The sequence below is a fragment of the Microcaecilia unicolor genome, chromosome 12 (assembly GCF_901765095.1).
Source record: "Microcaecilia unicolor chromosome 12, aMicUni1.1, whole genome shotgun sequence".
NCBI lineage: Eukaryota > Metazoa > Chordata > Amphibia > Gymnophiona > Siphonopidae > Microcaecilia > Microcaecilia unicolor.
The window spans coordinates 77,977,324-77,997,427 of NC_044042.1; the positions used below are offsets into that span (position 1 = coordinate 77,977,324).

The window sequence follows — 20,104 nt, forward strand, 5'->3', positions numbered from 1 at the left end:
CTTTTCTCCCATACTCCTCGCCCGGTTGGCCGCGGAGGTGGTGTCAGGCTACTACTTTCACCCTCTTGTAGATTTCAACCTCTTCTTCCACCTCAGTCTCACTGTTTTTCTTCCTTCGAAGTCCACTCCATCTGTCTATTTGGTCTTCTGCCTCTCCGAGTAGCAGTCATTTATCGACCCACTGATAAGTCCCTTTCTTCCTTTCTCACTGACTTTGATGCCTGGCTTTCCTTCTTTCTTGAACCTTCATCTCTTTCCCTCATTCTTGGGGATTTTAACATTCATGCTAATGATCCCTCTGACTCTTATGCTTCTTAATTTCTTGCTTTAACATCCTCTTTCAATCTTCAACTGTGCTCCACTGCCCCCACTCACCAGAATGGCCACTGTCTTGATCTTATCCTCTTCTCAAACTGCTCACTCTCCAGTTTCTGTGCCTCAACTCTTCCTCTCTCTGACCATCATCTGATAACTTTCACATTTAAACACCCTCCTCCCCAGTCCCGTTCCAATCTTAATCAATACATTTAGGAATCTTCAGGCTATTGACTCTTCTACTCTGTCCTCCAGTGTTCTTCTCTACCACTATGTTATCCAAGTCTGTCAATGAGGCTGTCTCTTCCTATAATACTATTTTCTCCTCTGCTCTGGATACTCTCGCTCCTCCCATACCCCGTTCTGTAAAATGTACCAAACCCCAGCCTTGGCTGACCTCTACAATCCGCTACTTACGTCCCTATGCCCGCTCTGCCAAACACCTTTGGCTGAAATCCCGTGCCCATGCTGACTTCATACATTTCAAATTCTTGCTGACCTCCTTCCAGTCTGCTCTTTTACTTGCCAAGCAGGACTATTACATCCAGCTGACAAATTCTCTTGGCTCAAACCCTCGACGTCTCTTTGCCACGCTGAACTCTCTCCTCAAAGTACCTTCACCTCTAACTCCCCCTTCACTTTCTCCCCAGACTCTGGCTGAGCACTTTCATGATAAGGTTCACAAGATTAAACTTGAATTCTCAACCAGGTCACCTCCACCTCTCCTTCCCTTAGTCCATTCTCTTAACCCTACTATTCAATCCTTCAGCTTCACCTCCATTACTTTTCCAATAACCAACGTGAGGCTTACCGTTTCCAGCTGCTTCTCTGTTCACTTTTGTGAAGAGGATATCCGCTCTTCTCAAATCCCAAGGAAACTCCCCCATTTCCAAGGATTTATTAAACAAATCTTTAAAAGGACCCACCAGAACCTTTCTGAGCTCCCTCAATATCCTGGGATGGATCCCGTCTGGTCCCATGGCTTTGTCCACCTTCAATTTTTCAAGTTGTTCATAAATACTTTCTTCCACGAATGATGATATATCCATTCCATTCTCAAATGTATCTTTGCCAGTCAATTGTGGTCCTTCTCCAGAATTTTCTTTCATGAACACAGAAGTATTTATTTAGCACATTTGCTTTTCCTCATCATTCTCCACATAGCAGTTCACAGCATCTTTCAATCTCACAATTCAATTTTTAGTCTTCCTCCTTTCACTAATATACCAGAAAAAATTATTGTTGCCCTCCTTACATTTCTAGCCATTTGTTCTTCCGTTTGTGCTTTTGTCAGATGTATCTCTCTCTTGGCTTCTCACAGTTTCATTCAGTATTCCTCTCTGTGTTCCTCTTCTTGTGTTTTTCTGTATTTCATGAACGCCAACTCTTTAACCTTTATTTTCTCAGCCACTTGCTTGGAGAACCATATCGGTTTCCTTTTTCTCTTGCTTTTATTTACTCTCTTTACATAAAGGTTAGTAGCCATATTTATAGCTCCTTTCAGCCTGGACCACTGCCTTTCCACTTCTCATATGTCCTCCCAGCCCGTCGGCTCTTTCTTCAGGTAGTTCCTCATTTTGCTAAAGTCAGCAAAGTCCTCATTCAACCACCAATCTTCCTGTAGGGATGCCCAGGCCCTGCCAAGGACTCCCTCCATACCTAAGGATTACATTGATTACAGCAATCAGGAGTGATTCAGGCCCTTTTGGCCATAGAAGGATCCCCCCTTGCACACGGGAGCGTCTCTGTGGCCTCTGTCAATTCCACGCTCACCACTCTTTATGTAAAACTCTTATGCATCTTTAGCACAAATTCTGGACTAAAGGACTGGCCTGTCACCTGACATCCGGTCCCCTCTTTGATTACTGGGCTTCTCTACAGGCAACTTCATTTAGCTTAGCACTGGAGGCCCTTCTTGACCAGATTCCAGCTCCGCTGGTTCCAAAATGGTGGATTTTATCACCAAAATTAGGTCCTCACCATTTTGGGAGTTCCAGCACACTTTGTCTGCCATCTGACTCACTCCCTTGCGGCCCTTCCTTTTTGGTTGTACCAACTGCTGGAGCCACGCTGGTCATGGAAACTGTCCCAATGAACTCCCTAGCATATATGCAGCACTGGCTGCCAGTGGAACAGCAGTAAGACATGTGCCATAAATCATGCAGTGCTTGCTGTGGTCTCCTAGGGACACCATGCCACCAAGGTTTTCTGCCCATTGGTAGCTCTACACCTGACACTGGCATAATCAACACATCTGAAGACCAGGAACTCCTATCCCCTGTTCCAACCTGCAAGCAGTAGCCTCGGCTGCTGCTGCTGCTGCAGCAGAATCACACCGTCTTCAAGGTTCTTAGATTATTTTTTCTGCTTCTTATTTGTTGTTGTTACGACCTCTCCCTGGAGGAACTCAAGGGCTCCCCTCCTAATGATATGTAATGGAGGCCAAGGCAATAGCAGCCCAAGGGGCACCTTGGGGTGGGACGGGTTAGAGGAGAGACCTGGACAACTGGGTTTGGCACCCTCAAGCGACAATGGCGCAGTACTGCCAGCCCTCAACCTCAAGACTCTCCTCTTTTTATTTTCTACTTTAAGGCCTACCAGACCCCACGGAGACTGCACAGGATGCTCATCTATCATCTGTTGAAGGCAGAGAACTACTGACTGGTTAGGGGTTGCACTGGATACTTGTCAGGACAGCATAAATCCATGCGTCTGTACTGGTTTGGAGGGATGATAAGGAAGTTCCTGATTCAGTAATGTGAACGATGACATCTATTTCTAGCTATGCTACTTGGGGCTTCTGCATTTTAAGGCCTTGCCTAGCCCTGGCAAGACCTCCATGGAACACAGTGTGCTGCAGAAAGTGGTACTGAAACTGGCCTAGTGGCTTTTGACTCCCATGTCAGCATCCAGTGTGTGGAAGGGAGGAGTCTCAACCATCACTTAACAATGACACCTACTCGAAGGACTTAGGAAGAAGCAGTAGTTTGTGGTCCCTAGCTAAGGACTGTCACTGCAGTGGTTAAGGATAGGAGGGATAGTGCATAAAACAGGAGACCCCCCCACACACACCAAATAGTTACAAATACAGGTTTATGGCACTGTAGCACAATGGAGACCAGTTCTTATTAAGCTAGAACCCCAAAGCTGCAGGAAGAAAAGTGGGGACAAAAAATAGTGCTATTCATAGCCAAAAACAGCCAAACCTTTCCCTCTGAGCTCTACCTCTCTAGCATGGAGATGTTTCTCTCAAACTGAAGTTCTCTACCAAGCCCACCCTAAAATTCCTAATGGCATTTGAGTCTTGCCAAGGTTCTTCGTCAACCCACTCAACGTGCATGAGTGAATCAAATGTCTAAAGTACACCAGTTCATTTAAATGAGATTTTAATAACAATAAAAAGTAAGCATTAGGAACATTTTCTGATAAATAAGATGTTTTTCCAATGCAACCAAAATTAATAATGCTCGGACAGTCTTTTTCAGTCCTAGGAGGCAGATGAACTAAAAGACTTGTGTGCTACACTTCAGAGTGTTGAAGTTAAAGACAAGCTGCTTAGTCATCAAATAACCTTTTATACAATTAATTCTGCTGGGTGTCTGTCATCTTTATAGAGCATGTTTATGTCACATCAATATTCAGTATGGGAGAAATGAAAGGCACAAAATTACATAGGTCCATCCTTTAAATAAAAAAAAAATGGGGGGGGGGGGGGGGGGGGTGTTGACAAGGTTTCTTCAAGTACAGGACTATCTTGTGGCCTACCATAGCAAGGGACCTTATAAACCATTTATGCAGGACTGAAAAAAAAAACTATCACTTAGCATTTCCCCTGCACACAACTGGGAAGAAAAGGGGCAAAGCTCCATTTGTGCACACTTGCTCTTCACATGCAAACCAGAGATTAAGGTGGCAAATTACAATTGGAGTGTCTCAGACTGTCAACACTGGAGTCTTCTCGTAAGGAGTCACTGAGCAATTCTGACACAACTGCAAGCAAAATGCAATACTTTCAATGCTGTCTACTTGGGATACCTCTGTTAATGTCCAGCCAGGAGAAGGAAAAACTCTCCTTTTCCCAGCACTTGGTGAAATGGGCATTTCTTTACAGAGCACTACGCACGAGTAGGCATTCCTCTTGCACACCAGGGCCACACAGAAAAATCAGACAAGTCCTGTGGCTCTTCACCTCTACCAAAGCACAACTTAGTCCTAAATATTTAACACTGTGGCTGGTTAATACTTTAAACTGTGATCTTTGGACCACCAAATTCTAAAAACTGCTTTCATATACGTTTATGACACTGCAGCTGGTTATAAAAATATTCTGACTTGTTTTCAGAATCATGCACATAGACAGCCATGTCGCAGATGGAACCCTGGTCACACACCAAGGGGCTTGAAAGCACATTTAAAAAACGGATTCTTTTCTAAATTTAGGCAGCAGTTAGAGGAAACAATGATTGATTTTTTTTTTTTAATTACACACCCCTTTAACTTATTTCATTCCTGGGTGTAAGGGAAAAAAGCCTGAAGTAGTGGAAAATTCCTCCTTCTCTGTTGCTAGGCTGCATATTTATAGTGATGCTATAGTAAAAGGATGTGCTGCTGTACTGTCTGTCATCAGGCACCCGTACAAGCATCACCCTGACAGCTGAATAGCCGTCTACCAAGATGTGAAGGACATCAAAACTGGAGACATTGGACATAACTCGAATTTCTGTAAAGAATCTGTAAAGGCTGAAGGCCAAATATAAAAGAAAGGGAAGAAACACAGACAGACACTATGGATAAATAGCATTTCAAATAACAAGCAGTTTGGCAGTTTTGAAACAAAGAGGAGAGAAAATACAAACTAGACCATGTACTATAAAGAATTATCCCAGGATCAGCTAGAACACAGACTTGTAGTGGTTGGGCACTGTGTTGTGGGTTTTCATCCAATTTTACAGATGTGCCGTTCACAAAAAAAAAAAAAAAAAAAAAAAGGAAGAAAAACAACTGGAACTCCCAGAATCATGTGATTATGTTTGTACTGAACTAGTCACAATAAATTGTTTTTTTAAATTAAAACATTCTGATAAGGGAGGTTTGCTACACCACAAATACCACCAGGTGTTTAACAGAGAACAGTCTTAAGGAAACCGAAGTGCTGGTGGGGCAATAAAGGGTAATTCAGCTTTAAAAGACTGCATTATCATTCCTATACTGCTGAAATCTCTTTCTGGACTACCCCCGAGGGGTGTTCTTCTAGCTGTGTCCACATATGACCTGTAGTGCCATCAGAATTTTGCTTCGAATGCTGTGCAGCTCCCCATCCGATCTCAGCTCAGTTTCACAGTAATAATCAGGGTAGAAATTTGTGTTCATCAGTCCATCTATCCATTCATTTCAGGTCAGACATGGTGTCCGATGAGGACGAAGGAGCAGTCGCGGCCCTGCATGCGCCTCAGGTCAGATACCTGACCACAAGATACATGACTACAAAGGTTAAAAGCATGCCACCTATCATAATGCACTTATCCTGGAAGGCACGCTTCTCAATCAGCCTCATCACCGTGTTGGACAGGCCCAGCATGTTGGCGACGTCCAATATCTTCTTCTGGGTGCCCTAAAATACACACAGAGTTTACCACCAACAAAATAAAATGCTACCACCTTCCCAAACCCCTGCAAACAAAGCAAGTCCCTGGCCTGCCAGCAACTACCTGGGAGATCTTGCCCTTGAGCGCAGTTTGGCACCATAACCACATTCTTTGACTGGAGACAGGTGGAGTCCTGCTCCCCAGCAGACCCCATTTTTTTTCACTGAAAGAATGGTGAGGAGAGTCATGTTTGAAATACACGTATCAGCATGCTCTCCTCCCAGTGCCTGGTGATTGATTTTTATTCTCAGCAGTTTTGAAACTCCCAGATAGCTGTTTATCGTAATATGAGACACACACCTTGAATTTTGTAGACAAGTTTACATTTTCTGAAATAGATATACAGCCTTTCTGTGGTTACAATCGAAGCGATTTACATATTATATGCAGGTACTTATTTTGTACCCTGGGCAATGGAGGGTTAAGTGACTTGCCTAGAGTCCCAGGTAGCTGCAGCAGGAATCAAACTGGGTTCCCCTGGTTCTCAGGCCACTGCACTAATCATTAGGCTACTCTTCCACTCTGAGATGCTGGGACCCAAGATTATATGAACCCCACAGAACAAAAGCAAGTCAAGTCCAATTTGTTACAGTGGGAGATATTGGCCATCGAAGTTGTGATACACACATTTCAGTAAAAAGATCCAGCAATGTCTGAATCGGCTTTAATCTGTATGAATGCACGTGGCTGTAGAGGCTATGAATCAGCGTATAGCTAAAATAATGCAAAAAGTGGGCATGGCCTGCTTTTGCTTTGAAGGGCTCATATACACTTAGTTGGATCTTGACGTGTATTCAGGACATGATCACAGGTTTCATTTGAAGGGCCTTTTAAACAAACTCAATTTTTTCATGGCTCTGAGGTATTCACTGGGCTTCTTTTTTCCTTTGGACCTTTCTCTGAGTAGCCTCTGGGGTGGCACACATCACCCATGGGAAGTTGCAGGGCATTAAAACATTGTGCTATATTTGTAAAATGCAGACTGATAGACACAGAGATGAGATGAACATTTTCAACATGGCACAGAATCAGAGGGCTGAGGGAAAGACCATTCCCTGGCCTTTAGAAAGGACCCCCAAGAATTACAAATCAGTAGTAGCCAAGCCTGTCTCTACTGACCCCCACAAATCAACTGCATTTTCAAGATAGTCACCTTGATTATATGTAATCAGTGGTCAGCAATGTATGTGAATTTCTCTCATGAATATTCACTGTGGATAGCTTAAGAAAATTGTGAGGCCAACAGGACACGTTTGGGAATCACTGACCTAAACCTTCCCATTCAGATGTGCAGCCCTAGTTATAAAAAAATATATATTCCAACATCAATTAAAAATAAAAATATTGATTAACCACAATTAAAATGTTTAATTGCAGGATTAATTGTATCCACTCAATGTCTCTCTGGAGGGGTCATCAAGGATCTTCTCTCTCTGCCTCCCTTCTCCACCATCCAGCATCACACCTCTCTTTCCCTCCCCCCACCATCCAGCATCACCCCTCTCTTCCCACCATCACCCTTTTCTCCCTCACCATCCAGCATCACCCTTCTCTCCCTCACCCCACCATCAACCCTCACTAACCCTCCCCCCACCATCACACCTCGCTCTCGCTCCTCCCACCAACCAGTATCACCTCTCACTCTCTCCGCCCACCATCCAGCATTACCCGTCGCTCCCTCTGCCCACCATCCAGCATCACCCCTTTCTCTCCTCACCATCCAGCCTCACCCTTTCTCTCTCTTCCCCCATCATTCAGCATTGCCCCCCTCTCTCTCTTCCCCCACCATCTAGCATTGCCCAATCTCTCTCTCTTCCTCCACCATCTAGCATTGCCCCATCTCAATCTTTTCCTTTTTCCCAGACCTCAACATACTTCTCCTTCCTACTTCCCTGATCACTTTTTTGTTTCCAGTCCTTCTCCTCCTGTGCAACATACCCCTCTCTCTCTCTCTCTCTCTCTCTTTTCCCCCTCACCATCCAGCATCACCCCTCCACCATCTGTTTCCCCATATGCAGGCAGCAGCAACAGCAGCAAATAGAAGGCTGCTGGTTCTGACAATTTCACCCCTCTGAAACAAAGATACATCAGAGGGGGCAGGACCGAACAGCCTGCAGTGATGCACATAGGGCAATGCTCTACATGCCTGCTTTTCTGTTTGCTATTGTTGCTGCTGCCTGCATGCAGACCCAGGGAAGCAGATCCAGAGGAGGAGCCAGGACCAAGTGAGAGCAGGAGGGGGAGAGGAACAGACCAGCAATGCTGGATGGTTGGGGTGGGGAGGAATACATGAGCAATGCTGGAGGGTTGGGGGGCTGGAGAGAAAAAAAGGAGAGTAACGCAGACCCAGGGGAGACAGTAGGCACGGCAGGGAGAGGAAGGTTGAGGCCATTAACTGCGCTAATTGTTTTAATGTGAGTTAAAATTTCAACGCATTAATCACATTATTAATGCGTTAAATGAGTAGCCCTACTTATAACCTATATTCCACCTGCCCAGGCATGTTGAATTTGGGGATTAGTGTGCAGATAGGGCAGGTGTTCTTCCAGGGGTTAATAGGTTCAGAGATACTGGGAGGTTGAGGGTGCTGGTAGGTTGAGGGTGCTGGTATACACAAAATTTATACTTACCTACTTTATTAATACTCAGACACACATTCCTTTTCAGTCATTTTTACCATTTATTCATTTCCCCCTCTTACAACCATCTCCTATCTTCTGCCTAGTTTCTGATCTGTTTTTCTGATTCTGTAAAAGGCCTTTCGATTCGTCTTAATTTGCTCAGGTTATCTGCTCTACCTTACACCAGCCATTGTTTAACATTCTCAAAATTCACTGGTCTCCGACTTCCGATGCCTTGCCATCTACTGCTTTTTTTTTTTTTTTTTTTTGCACCCAACTGGAAATCCAGACATTCCCTTTACCTCTCTCTGTCTCTCTCTGAAATACTGGAGACTTCTGGAATTGAATCAGTACCCTTGGCCACCTAGGTATTAACCTTAGCTTTGGCCTCTGATCGTGACTGGGTACATCTTCCCTTACGTTCCTACCCGTAACCTCCGCTCTCAAGACAAATCCCTCCTCTCAGTACTCTTCTCCACCACCGCCAACTCCAGGCTCCGCCCTTTCTGCCTCGCCTCACCCCATGCTTGGAATAAACTCCCTGAGCCCATACGCCAGGCCCCCTCCCTGCCCATCTTCAAATCCTTGCTCAAAGCCCACCTCTTCAATGTCGCCTTCGGCACCTAACCACTACACCTCTAGTCAGGAAATCTTGACTGCCCTAACTTGACATTTCATCCTTTAGATTGTAAGCTCCTTCGAGCATGGACTGTCCTTCTTTGTTAAACTGTACAGCGCTGCGTAACCCTAGTAGCGCTCTAGAAATGTTAAGTAGTAGTAGTAGTGTCTTCACTAGATCTTAGAAAATTTTGTTACATGACTGCTTGCCAGATCACCTATGTAAAGCCATCGGTTCCCAATGAATAAAGATGCAGTTTTAACGCCTTGACTTTCACCCACATGAGCACTCCTAGTCTCACTCCCTTCCTCTCCACTGCTACCACCCTGACTAAATTCTTCACGCTCCAGATTGTAGTAACCTCTCTGCCCCACACTAAACCAGCTACACATTCTCCATCCCAAGCTGAAGAACAGGCTTCCTTCACATATTCAAAACACACCCCTAGCACAGTAAATGATGGCAGGTATGATTGGTCCATCCAGTCTGCCAAGCTGAGATTTGCCTGCTTTGGATCCCTGTGCATACTGATTCCCATACCCAATCCAGCACCAACTCCCCTGCCTCACGCTTTTACGCATCTTACCTTTCTTTCTACCATGGTCTTCCATATCTGTTCCACACATGATCAAACTCTCCTGTAGTGATGGCCACCATCCGTTCTGTAAGTAGGTCACTTCAGGCTTTGCAACATTCAGTTTTGACTCTTATAAGGCTGTTGAAAATTGCTCTGAGTTTTGTGGAAGACTGGGCAATTAAACACACTCAGGCCCCTTCCATGTCTTATTATCAAGAACTGTAACAATCCATACAGTCAACAAAGCCTGGTGAGGATGTTTACACCTAAAATGCAATCCAACCTTCCCATGCTCGTGGAAATTTGAATTTTAAACATGGTCTCTCCATGCAGGCCACCCTAGCTTCCCTAGAAGCCAGTGCTGTTGTACCACTGCTACATGCAAGTTACTTAAACTCTAAGGAAATTGATATTCAAAGCAATTTAATTGGCCAGGAGAGACTGCTGGCCATTTAAACCATTTGTGTGGGGCTACCCGGAGATATTCAGCAACACTTAATTGGACAGTGCCGCTGAAAATCCCCTCTAACTGCCATGCCATAACTGGCTAATATTTGGGCAGAGTTAAGGTAGACCGGAAACTTAGCTAGTCAGCGACAATTTTCAGTCTCTTAACTGGCTGAGCAACCGTATAAAGTTAGGACAGAAAAAAAGGCTGCCGTAACTTTATACCAGAAGTTAAATCAGGCACCGGTCTGAATACTGGCCAGTGCCTGATTAACTTCCAGGTCTTGCCCAAATGTGTTCCCATCCCCATCCCTCCTACCTCCCAAAAGCAGAAAAGCAGTCTCCTCCTTCCAACCCCCCTCCCAAACTTCTCTGCAGCACAGACCCCCTTTCTGATCTCCCCAACCCCCTCGGAAGCACAGTCCCCTCAGAGCCTCTCAGAAGCAACGCCTCCCCCTTCTGACCCCCCCCCCCCTTCCCTGGGAAGAAGGGTCAAAGAGGTCCTTGCGCCTACCTTGATATGTACTGGTGGTTCAGTGGGGTCTGAAGGGCAGGAGTGATATCCACTCTTTAAAATGTCTGCCGCAACTCCAACACAAGGGGGGCCTACAGGGGAGGACTGAATCGACCCTTCTTACCCTCGGGGTGGGAGGGGGATCAGAAGGGGGCTGTGCTTCTGAGGGGGTTGGGAGGACGATCGGAAGGGGGAGCTGCTTCTATGCTTTGAGGGGAGTGAATCAGGGAAGCAGAGGACACCTGCAACTCTTATGCAGGTCCCGGACGATATTCAGCTGGGGTCTTACGAGGGTCCAGGATGAATACTGGCTGGGACTTGCATAAGCTCCAGAAGCTAGCACCTGAAGAATCAACCCTGGATATTCAATGCTGGTGCCTGAACATGGCCAGACATCGAATATCTGGGACTAATTCTGCCTGTGGCAATAAGTGGTTAAAAATCGCTGAGCACCACTGGACGGTAAATGTCTCTAATGTCTATCCTTTCCTGAATCTTAGATGAAATGAATGAACTGATGCACGTTCTTATCACGTAACTTTGTACATTTTTTGTTGGGGAGGGAGGCCTTATATTATGTTCTTAACTGTCATAGAGAAAAAAAAAACAATTTTGACTCAGCTTGTTAAGAAACTAATATTTATCATTGGAAACACCTTTGTTAGTCCTCAAAGACCTGCTTCCACCCAAAATAAAAACAAAATAAGGGAATGGGACTTGATATACCGCCTGTGTTTTTTTTTTTGCAACTACATTCAAAGCAGTTTACACAGTACATACAGATACTACAGTGGGAATCGAACCCAGTTCCCCAGGATCAAAATCCGCTGCACTAACCTCTAGGCTACTCCTCCACTGAGGGCATTAGCAGTGCAGAAGGGACCTTACAGTTACAGCGGTGACCTTAGAACCAGGACACTAAAACTACAACCCCACAGATAGGCTTACTGTGCGTAACAGGGAGAGAAAGTGATGTAACCACAACATTTCAGGCAGGGCACTGGTAAATAATACTAAACTGTACAATCATAATCAGTGAGCAGTAAAGGTTCCCCATTCAGCAGAGAACTGAATTTAAACTTTTAACACTGATTCATAAACTGCTGCATGGCGCGAGACTCATTCACCTTTTGGCCACAGTTCAACATTATGTTCCCAAGAGAACTTTGCACTCTTCCCAGCAATATTTACTCAGAATCCCAGATGGTATTAGACTGGTAACAACCAAGCAGTATGCCTTGCTCTCTGCAATAATTTTGTGCTGGAGATTTACATGATGGATAATTTGCTCTTACTGTATTTTGGAAACACTGTAAGTCCTGTTTAAATTCATGTATGATTGATTCTATATTTTAATCTATTTTGCTGTAATGTTATGTTGTTTTGTTTTACTGAGTTTTATGAATTTTATGCTATAAACCACTTTGCAACCACCTTAGGGACAAGTAGTCTAAGTTTGATAAATAAAATAAAATGGAATTTAGCACATATTTTAGGCACTCAGCCCTCTATTCCAGCTATCCTCATGAAACACTGTTGTTCCTCCCCACCCAACCCAGGAAATATTTCCTAGGATTCGGCATAAGAGGGAACCGATTCATCCAACAGTGGAACATTAAGATGAAGCAGATTCAACAATAAGGGATGAAGATAAAGCATGACCGCTCAAAGCAAGTTTTAACTGACTTCTACTAGCTACTTCCCAACACCCAGAGTCAAGCCGTGATAACTCCTGGAGGACAAAATTAAGTTTAAGAGCCCCAGGGTTTTCAATCTTCAGGTAAACGTGGCTTGTACCTTCCCCGCTTCAGTAAATATCCTCTCCTACCCCTTCTTCCCCCAGCACACAAGACAATGCAGCACTTGTTCCTATGCCCCACCTTCAGTGTCCTCCTCTGGTCCCTCAGCCCGTCCAGAATGCTGCTTCCGCTGCCCAGCAGCTCATCCATACCTCGGTGGGCGTTGTGCAAAGAGGTGTTAAACTGCAGTGTCTCATCAATTGGGATGGTGGTATCAGAATCCTGTTTGAGAAATGTAGTGTCTTCATTATCCCACTCTGTCAGACTGGTTTATCAGCTAGTGAAGTTAGCGAGGGAAGATAGAATCAAAGAGAGGCAGCCCCTGGAAGCCAACTTCCGAACCTTATCTTCAGAGTGGGTACACTGTGGGCAGCAGCAGGACAAGCCTCTGCCGTACACCAGGAGAGGTCGCCACCTCAGGAGAGCAAGTGGCCTCTCTGTTCAGTTCAACAATCAGAATGCCAAGTGGGAGGAGCTATGGGAGCAGCACTAAAAAGAAATTATTATTGGTCAATGAAAGACTGGAAGATTCAGTCACTAGCAAATGAAAAGTCACATAAAGGTGACGGGCTCCATATCTCTGTGCCCATCCCACAAGTCATCCAGTCATGGAAATGAGGGGGTTTTATCCCTGTGCCTACCCTTGTAGCCCTCTAGTACTAAAGGAAGCTGGTTCCATATCCTTGTAACCATCCCGAGTCCTCCAGTCCTAGAGGTGACCGGCTCTGTATCCCTTCACCTATCCCCTGAGCCCTCCAGTCCTAGAGGTGACAGAATCTGCTTCCCTGCACCTATCCAGAGCATTCTAGTCCTAGAGGTAAGAGGTTGTGTAGCTTTGCGCCTATCCCTGGCCTGAGCCCTCCAGTTCTAGAAGTAATAGGTTCTGTATTCTTGTACTACACACTAAGTCATTCAGTCCTGGAAATGAGACTCTGATCCTCCTAAGTTATGTCCCCACTACAAACTATTTACCTTAAATCAAAAAGCCACATGCAATGTTGTAAAATAGAAATAAATACAACTTGCATTCAAAAAGTTAGGGTTTATACATGGAACTCTGATCTCAAATGGCTGGCAGCTCCCTTCCATGGGCCAAATAAGCTGCTACATTACTGTACAGCACAGCAGCAGCCCTGTCACAGTCTAAAACACCACAGAATTCTGAACGCGACCACTGAAAGAATTAAGGCTCAATTGGAAGTCAACACAGGGCAGTTTTAAGAGGATCAATGTGGATTTGTTCCTGAAATTAACAGGTACTGTGTAAAGTCTCTCTGATCAACTGTGCCTTCTTGGAAGCAGTGAGTAGGCCACACAGCTGACAGCAGCTGTCCAAGACATTTAAGTAACATCTCTCATGACTTAAGTATGAAATGAATATTCACATAATTTTAAAAACACACACACAAGCTGGTGGTAAACATGTAAAAAAAAACCCTGTGGAAAAACAGCTCTCCTCTCGTTTTTCCAAGCAGGCATAGAGAATGCTTACATTAGTGGTATACGTGCGCGTCAATAGTTCCTCTCTTTCTCTCTCCTGCTGCTCCCGGTTGTAGCGCCGATGCTGGAAATTCCTCAGAGCTGTCTGAAGATGCTGTACGTCATATTTCAACTGGTCAACTCGGCTACACAGACCCGGTCAAAATGTGTGTGAAGCCAGAGAGCGGGAGAACAAAAGGTGGAATGAGATAGCGTAAAACACGGGAGGACCCAGAAAGCCCAGCAAACGTCACAACCCAGTTAAATCCTGCATATATCTAGTTTCCGAAAGGTCTCTCCAATCTCTGGCTAGGAGAAAAACCCACTTTCACTTGCAGAGTACCAAAACCCAGAGCAAGTGACAGGAGTTAAATACTTGCCCAGAGTTGTAAAACGTTGGTAAATGTTTCACAAGGAGGGGAAGAGACATGGACCAGGCATGTACTGCGATCCAAGGGAAAAGTTTTCAGCTGTGACTAAAAAGAGATATAGAGCAGCATTACTGTTCCCCAGTCTGGCTGAGCCTAGATTTGGGATAGTAAACTTCTCTTTGGTCAAGTGATCAGGGTTAAGGTAACACTTTTTGTCCTTTTTAGGGGACACAGAGAGAGGCACAGGGATTTGGTCACTGTCTGCTTATAAAGTCACAGCCACCTTGTGGGGAAAACACCAAGACCTGCAGGGAGGACTGAAGTCATTTGTTGGCAGTGCCTGCTAAATCTGACTACTGTGGAGTTAACTTCAGCACTCACTGAACTCTTAATGACCTTTGGCTCACCGCAAACTTCCCCGTCAGCCTGAGGGCAGTATCAGAAGTGATTTGCAGAGCATCTTAAAAAGTACTTTTATTAGAAAAATGTTATGGCTAGGGATCAATCGCTTACTGTGAGATCAGAATTTCATTAAGAACCTTGTGTACAACAGGAGATAAAATCTTGCATTCAAATTTCAATCAAGAAAGGGATCAAAGATATATATATATATATATATATATACAGTGGGGGAAATAAGTATTTGATCCCTTGCTGATTTTGTAAGTTTGCCCACTGACAAAGACATGAGCAGCCCATAATTGAAGGGTAGGTTATTGGTAACAGTGAGAGATAGCACATCACAAATTAAATCCGGAAAATCACATTGTGGAAAGTATATGAATTTATTTGCATTCTGCAGAGGGAAATAAGTATTTAATCCCTCTGGCAAACAAGACCTAATACTTGGTGGCAAAACCCTTGTTGGCAAGCACAGCGGTCAGACGTCTTCTGTAGTTGATGATGAGGTTTGCACACATGTCAGGAGGAATTTTGGTCCACTCCTCTTTGCAGATCATCTCTAAATCATTAAGAGTTCTGGGCTGTCGCTTGGCAACTCGCAGCTTCAGCTCCCTCCATAAGTTTTCAATGGGATTAAGGTCTGGTGACTGGCTAGGCCACTCCATGACCCTAATGTGCTTCTTCCTGAGCCACTCCTTTGTTGCCTTGGCTGTATGTTTTGGGTCATTGTCGTGCTGGAAGACCCAGCCACGACCCATTTTTAAGGCCCTGGCGGAGGGAAGGAGGTTGTCACTCAGAATTGTATGGTACATGGCCCCATCCATTCTCCCATTGATGCGGTGAAGTAGTCCTGTGCCCTTAGCAGAGAAACACCCCCAAAACATAACATTTCCACCTCCATGCTTGACAGTGGGGACGGTGTTCTTTGGGTCATAGGCAGCATTTCTCTTCCTCCAAACACGGCGAGTTGAGTTCATGCCAAAGAGCTCAATTTTTGTCTCATCTGACCACAGCACCTTCTCCCAATCACTCTCGGCATCATCCAGGTGTTCACTGGCAAACTTCAGACGGGCCGTCACATGTGCCTTCCGGAGCAGGGGGACCTTGCGGGCACTGCAGGATTGCAATCCGTTATGTCGTAATGTGTTACCAATGGTTTTCGTGGTGACAGTGGTCCCAGCTGCCTTGAGATCATTGACAAGTTCCCCCCTTGTAGTTGTAGGCTGATTTCTAACCTTCCTCATGATCAAGGATACCCCACGAGGTGAGATTTTGCGTGGAGCCCCAGATCTTTGTCGATTGACAGTCATTTTGTACTTCTTCCATTTTCTTACTATGGCACCAACAGTTGTCTCCTTCTCGCCCAGCGTCTTACTGATGGTTTTGTAGCCCATTCCAGCCTTGTGCAGGTGTATGATCTTGTCCCTGACATCCTTAGACAGCTCCTTGCTCTTGGCCATTTTGTAGAGGTTAGAGTCTGACTGATTCACTGAGTCTGTGGACAGGTGTCTTTCATACAGGTGACCATTGCCGACAGCTGTCTGTCATGCAGGTAACGAGTTGATTTGGAGCATCTACCTGGTCTGTAGGGGCCAGATCTCTTACTGGTTGGTGGGGGATCAAATACTTATTTCCCTCTGCAGAATGCAAATAAATTCATATACTTTCCACAATGTGATTTTCCGGATTTAATTTGTGATGTGCTATCTCTCACTGTTACCAATAACCTACCCTTCAATTATGGGCTGCTCATGTCTTTGTCAGTGGGCAAACTTACAAAATCAGCAAGGGATCAAATACTTATTTCCCCCACTGTATATATATATATATATATTAAAAATAGCCCTGCAATGTTACAAAAAACTACACAACAGTCATTTTAAAGCAGGCAGTGAATGTCAATCAGTCTTTGCTTTGAAAATGGACTCTCCCTCTGTACATTTGTGAGTATGGGAATGTGGGGAGAACAGAAGGAAATGTGAAAGAAAAAGTTGTCTGCTTATGTCTAGCATGAAAACAGGACAGAGAGAGACAGTATCACACTCTGTCTGATGCATGGAAACAGTGCATTCATGCTGCCTATTCTCTATTGGGAATACTGTTACCATTTCACCAAGACCCATTCAATTCGAACCACTGGTTTGCATGTAGAGAAACAGAAAGAACAAACAGAAACATTCCCACTTCCTTCCACTGATTACAATTATGCTCTCATGCACTGCTCTACAATGCAAGACCCCATTCCACTTGGGACAGGAATGTTATTTACCTACATTGCAAGAATGAAAGTTCAGGCTGACTAGGCTGGGATTAGAATCAAGACAGACTTGTTTGCTTTCTCTTTCTTTCCTTCTGGCCCTGTGCTGCTGTCTCTTGCTGCCACAGCAGTCACTGGCTGTCTTCCCCACCCCCATGGACTGGGAGTAATACCTCCTAAGCAATTCCCAGAATCCAGAACTCCTACTGGAAATGCTGGGCGCCAGTCACTGAGCCCCCAGGCTTGACCCAAGCTCTCACATTTTTCTGCCTTTGTCACAGGACAAATGGAAAATGTAAAATTCCTTGATAGCTTTCAAAGCGGTGTGAAGAAAGTCTATTAGCTGGGTGAGAGCCAACCTTACTGCCTTTCAGTTTCCTCTTTATAGATTAATTATTTTCCTTTTATCTAAATATGCCCAGGGACTCATATCATAGGAACTCGGTCTTAATTAGCCTGGAAAGAGCCCAACAGTTAACCTGTAACTTGGCATAAAGCCACTAGGGATTAGGGTCTTTTCTTGTTGCATTTGGGCTTTCAGTAAGGAACTGAAGAGATCATAGACTGATAATATTATCAGTGGATAGGAACCTGTAAGATCAGGAAAGAACTGCAAACTGAGTCGACCTGGAGAAAAGATAACTAACCATGAAGACCAGAATAAACTATACTGTAAAGTCCCTTTTTCCTGTTTTCCACCAATTTACCATGACCCCAATTAGCCACACTTGAATAGGTAAAAGAAAGGTGTGCAAAATTAAACTGATAGTAGCTCTGGAACAGATCAAACGGCTATACAATAGGAGTTTTCAATTTCATTCTGTTAATGTATCAGGTCTGGCACTAAATCTATGAGGAAAATGCAGACACTCACAGTTTTGCATTCTGTCGTTTAGAGGGAGGCTCCTTGCTGGAGAGGATTTCCAGGCGTTCCAGGTTACTGAAGATCTGGTCGATTCGGGCTTGAACCTCATTTTCTACCACTGGGTGAGATTACAGACAGCTGATTAATGCAGAGTTAGAAAGAGCTGAAAAGCTGCAAACAGCTTGTATAAACCCTTAAAATAAATACAGATCCTCCATCAATGCTTCTCAAACCTATTCTGCTGACTTTCAAGTCAGCCCAGTTTTCAGGATATTCACAAGTATTACGCATGAGACAGACTGGCATAAACTGGGTTTCTCTCTCCTACACAGTTGGAAAAAGCTGAAATTACACCTGAAATTGAACAAACTGGCCTTGAGATCTCATCTCTCACACTCCACAAATACCACAGCTTCTCAAATTCCCTTCACTGTGCTCAGTCCCCAAAGAATGAAGGAGACTGTTTTACAATCATAAGATATCCAGTAGAATAAAATAAGTGGAAAAAGCACACAGAGGATGGCTCATGGAATTCTTTCCGATTCCTCTGTGTACACATATGTTTGCATGCGTACACCCACCTGTTTGTATCTCTCTCTGTCCTGTATGTTTACATGTCTGCACCTCTGTTTTTTAGCTCGTCTGGGCTGGTATGTCTGTGCATGTTTATATGTATGCAATCAAAAATAACAAGCTTATGTGGTTTGGGTCACTTTTCGAGCTTATGATATAATTACCATATTGAGATCCAGCTTAATTATCTGTTTATATGTAGGAGCATGTGTGTGTGAGTCAGTGCATGCGTGTTTGTATGTGTGTGTGTGTGTGTACACGTGTACATGCATGGGCATCTGTGCATATGTGTTTGTATTTCTGTCTGTGTATCTAGGAATGTGAGAGGAGATGACAGGGGAAAGATGCTTGAAAAGTGCAATTCCTTTATCACTACATTACACTGATTGAGAGTTTGTATGCTGCAACTCTTGGATCAGCTTCTCTCGTAGAAAAGCACTGGGCATTTTTGTTGTTGTGGTGGTGACGGCTTTTGTTTTTCTTCCACCCCAACAACATGCAGAAACAACTTGTACTGTACAAAAAATATTTCCCCAGTTCACCCCCTACCTTCTTCCCATTGGCTAGATCCCACCCCTAGTTTCTGTGAACTAGCTACCATGGAAATAGGGAGGTTAACTTAGATGGGGGGAGGGGGAGAGGACTAGGGAAATGCAGGTACAGTTTTTAAATTCTGAAATATTACCAATCCTTCTGAACAATAATGCAAAGATCTGTTGAATCCTGAAAAAAATTACACCTGAAATTTATGTAAGAATTTGTGGTTCACTTATATGTTGGGAGGAAGTGGACGGCCGAACAGAGAGGAGCCTCATCATTCTCAAGATCAAGTTACAAAAGATAAATAAGTTTACATCTCTATTGAGCACGCAGCTGTGGAATGATCTTCCTACAGACCTGAAAGCTATTGACGAAGTAATTAACTTCTGCAAATCTCTGAAAACTCATCTCTTCCAAAAGGCATACAAGGAAAATACATAGCCTACAAACCACTTCAACAGCTCACACAATTACCACAGCTCACCTCTAACTGACCTAACACTTCCCTGTCTATCCTCTATTACCCAATCTTTAAACAGCAATAATTGTACTCGTCATCAGGAAACGACTATGCTTATCTTCTCTTAACAACATTCAAACTATAAGAAATGTACCTGTTAATACAAAATGATTATGTCATAACCACACTCTGTAAGCCACTTTGAGCCTACAAATAGGTGGGAAAAGGTGGGATACAAATGCAATAAATAAATATTGAATGAGTCAAGACTGCTTGATGCGAGAACATTGATGAACATTTCTCTAGACTTTAGTATGAGAAGACTCTTATGTGCTAAGATGGGATGGTTGGTCGCCCCTTCTATATAAGGAACCTGGTTCTGAGCACATATTATACATTTTAAATTATAATATTGTTGGATAAATATATAACAAAATGGGAATTTTAAATAAAATATAGTAGGAACCTTGACATTTTTTGAGATCAGTGTTCAGGCGGATAAAGTATTTAAGTGAATCCGCCCTATCACTGAGTTATTTGAGAATCCAGTTGTCATTCCTAACTTAGTCCCCAGAAATACTTGGACCCTAGGTATATGCCTAATTTGAAAATGTTTTAAT

General features: G+C 44.0%; 1 protein-coding gene across 2 annotated transcripts in view; it reads right to left on the reverse strand.

Annotated features, from left to right (window-relative positions):
- Positions 1-3,684: 3,684 nt before the first annotated feature.
- Positions 3,685-20,104, reverse strand: part of GOSR2 (golgi SNAP receptor complex member 2) — a 31,653-nt gene continuing 15,233 nt past the window's right edge. Inside the window, exons 3-6 of one of the 2 annotated variants that reach the window (XM_030220984.1) lie at positions 17,921-18,029; positions 14,030-14,162; positions 12,619-12,759; positions 3,685-5,926 (exon numbers count right to left, since the gene is read on the reverse strand). In XM_030220984.1, coding sequence (XP_030076844.1) covers positions 5,765-5,926; positions 12,619-12,759; positions 14,030-14,162; positions 17,921-18,029 — 545 coding nt within the window. In that variant the 3' untranslated portion in view covers positions 3,685-5,764. The remainder of the gene's footprint in view (positions 5,927-12,618; positions 12,760-14,029; positions 14,163-17,920; positions 18,030-20,104) is intronic. The other variant, XM_030220985.1, reaches the window with a different exon arrangement.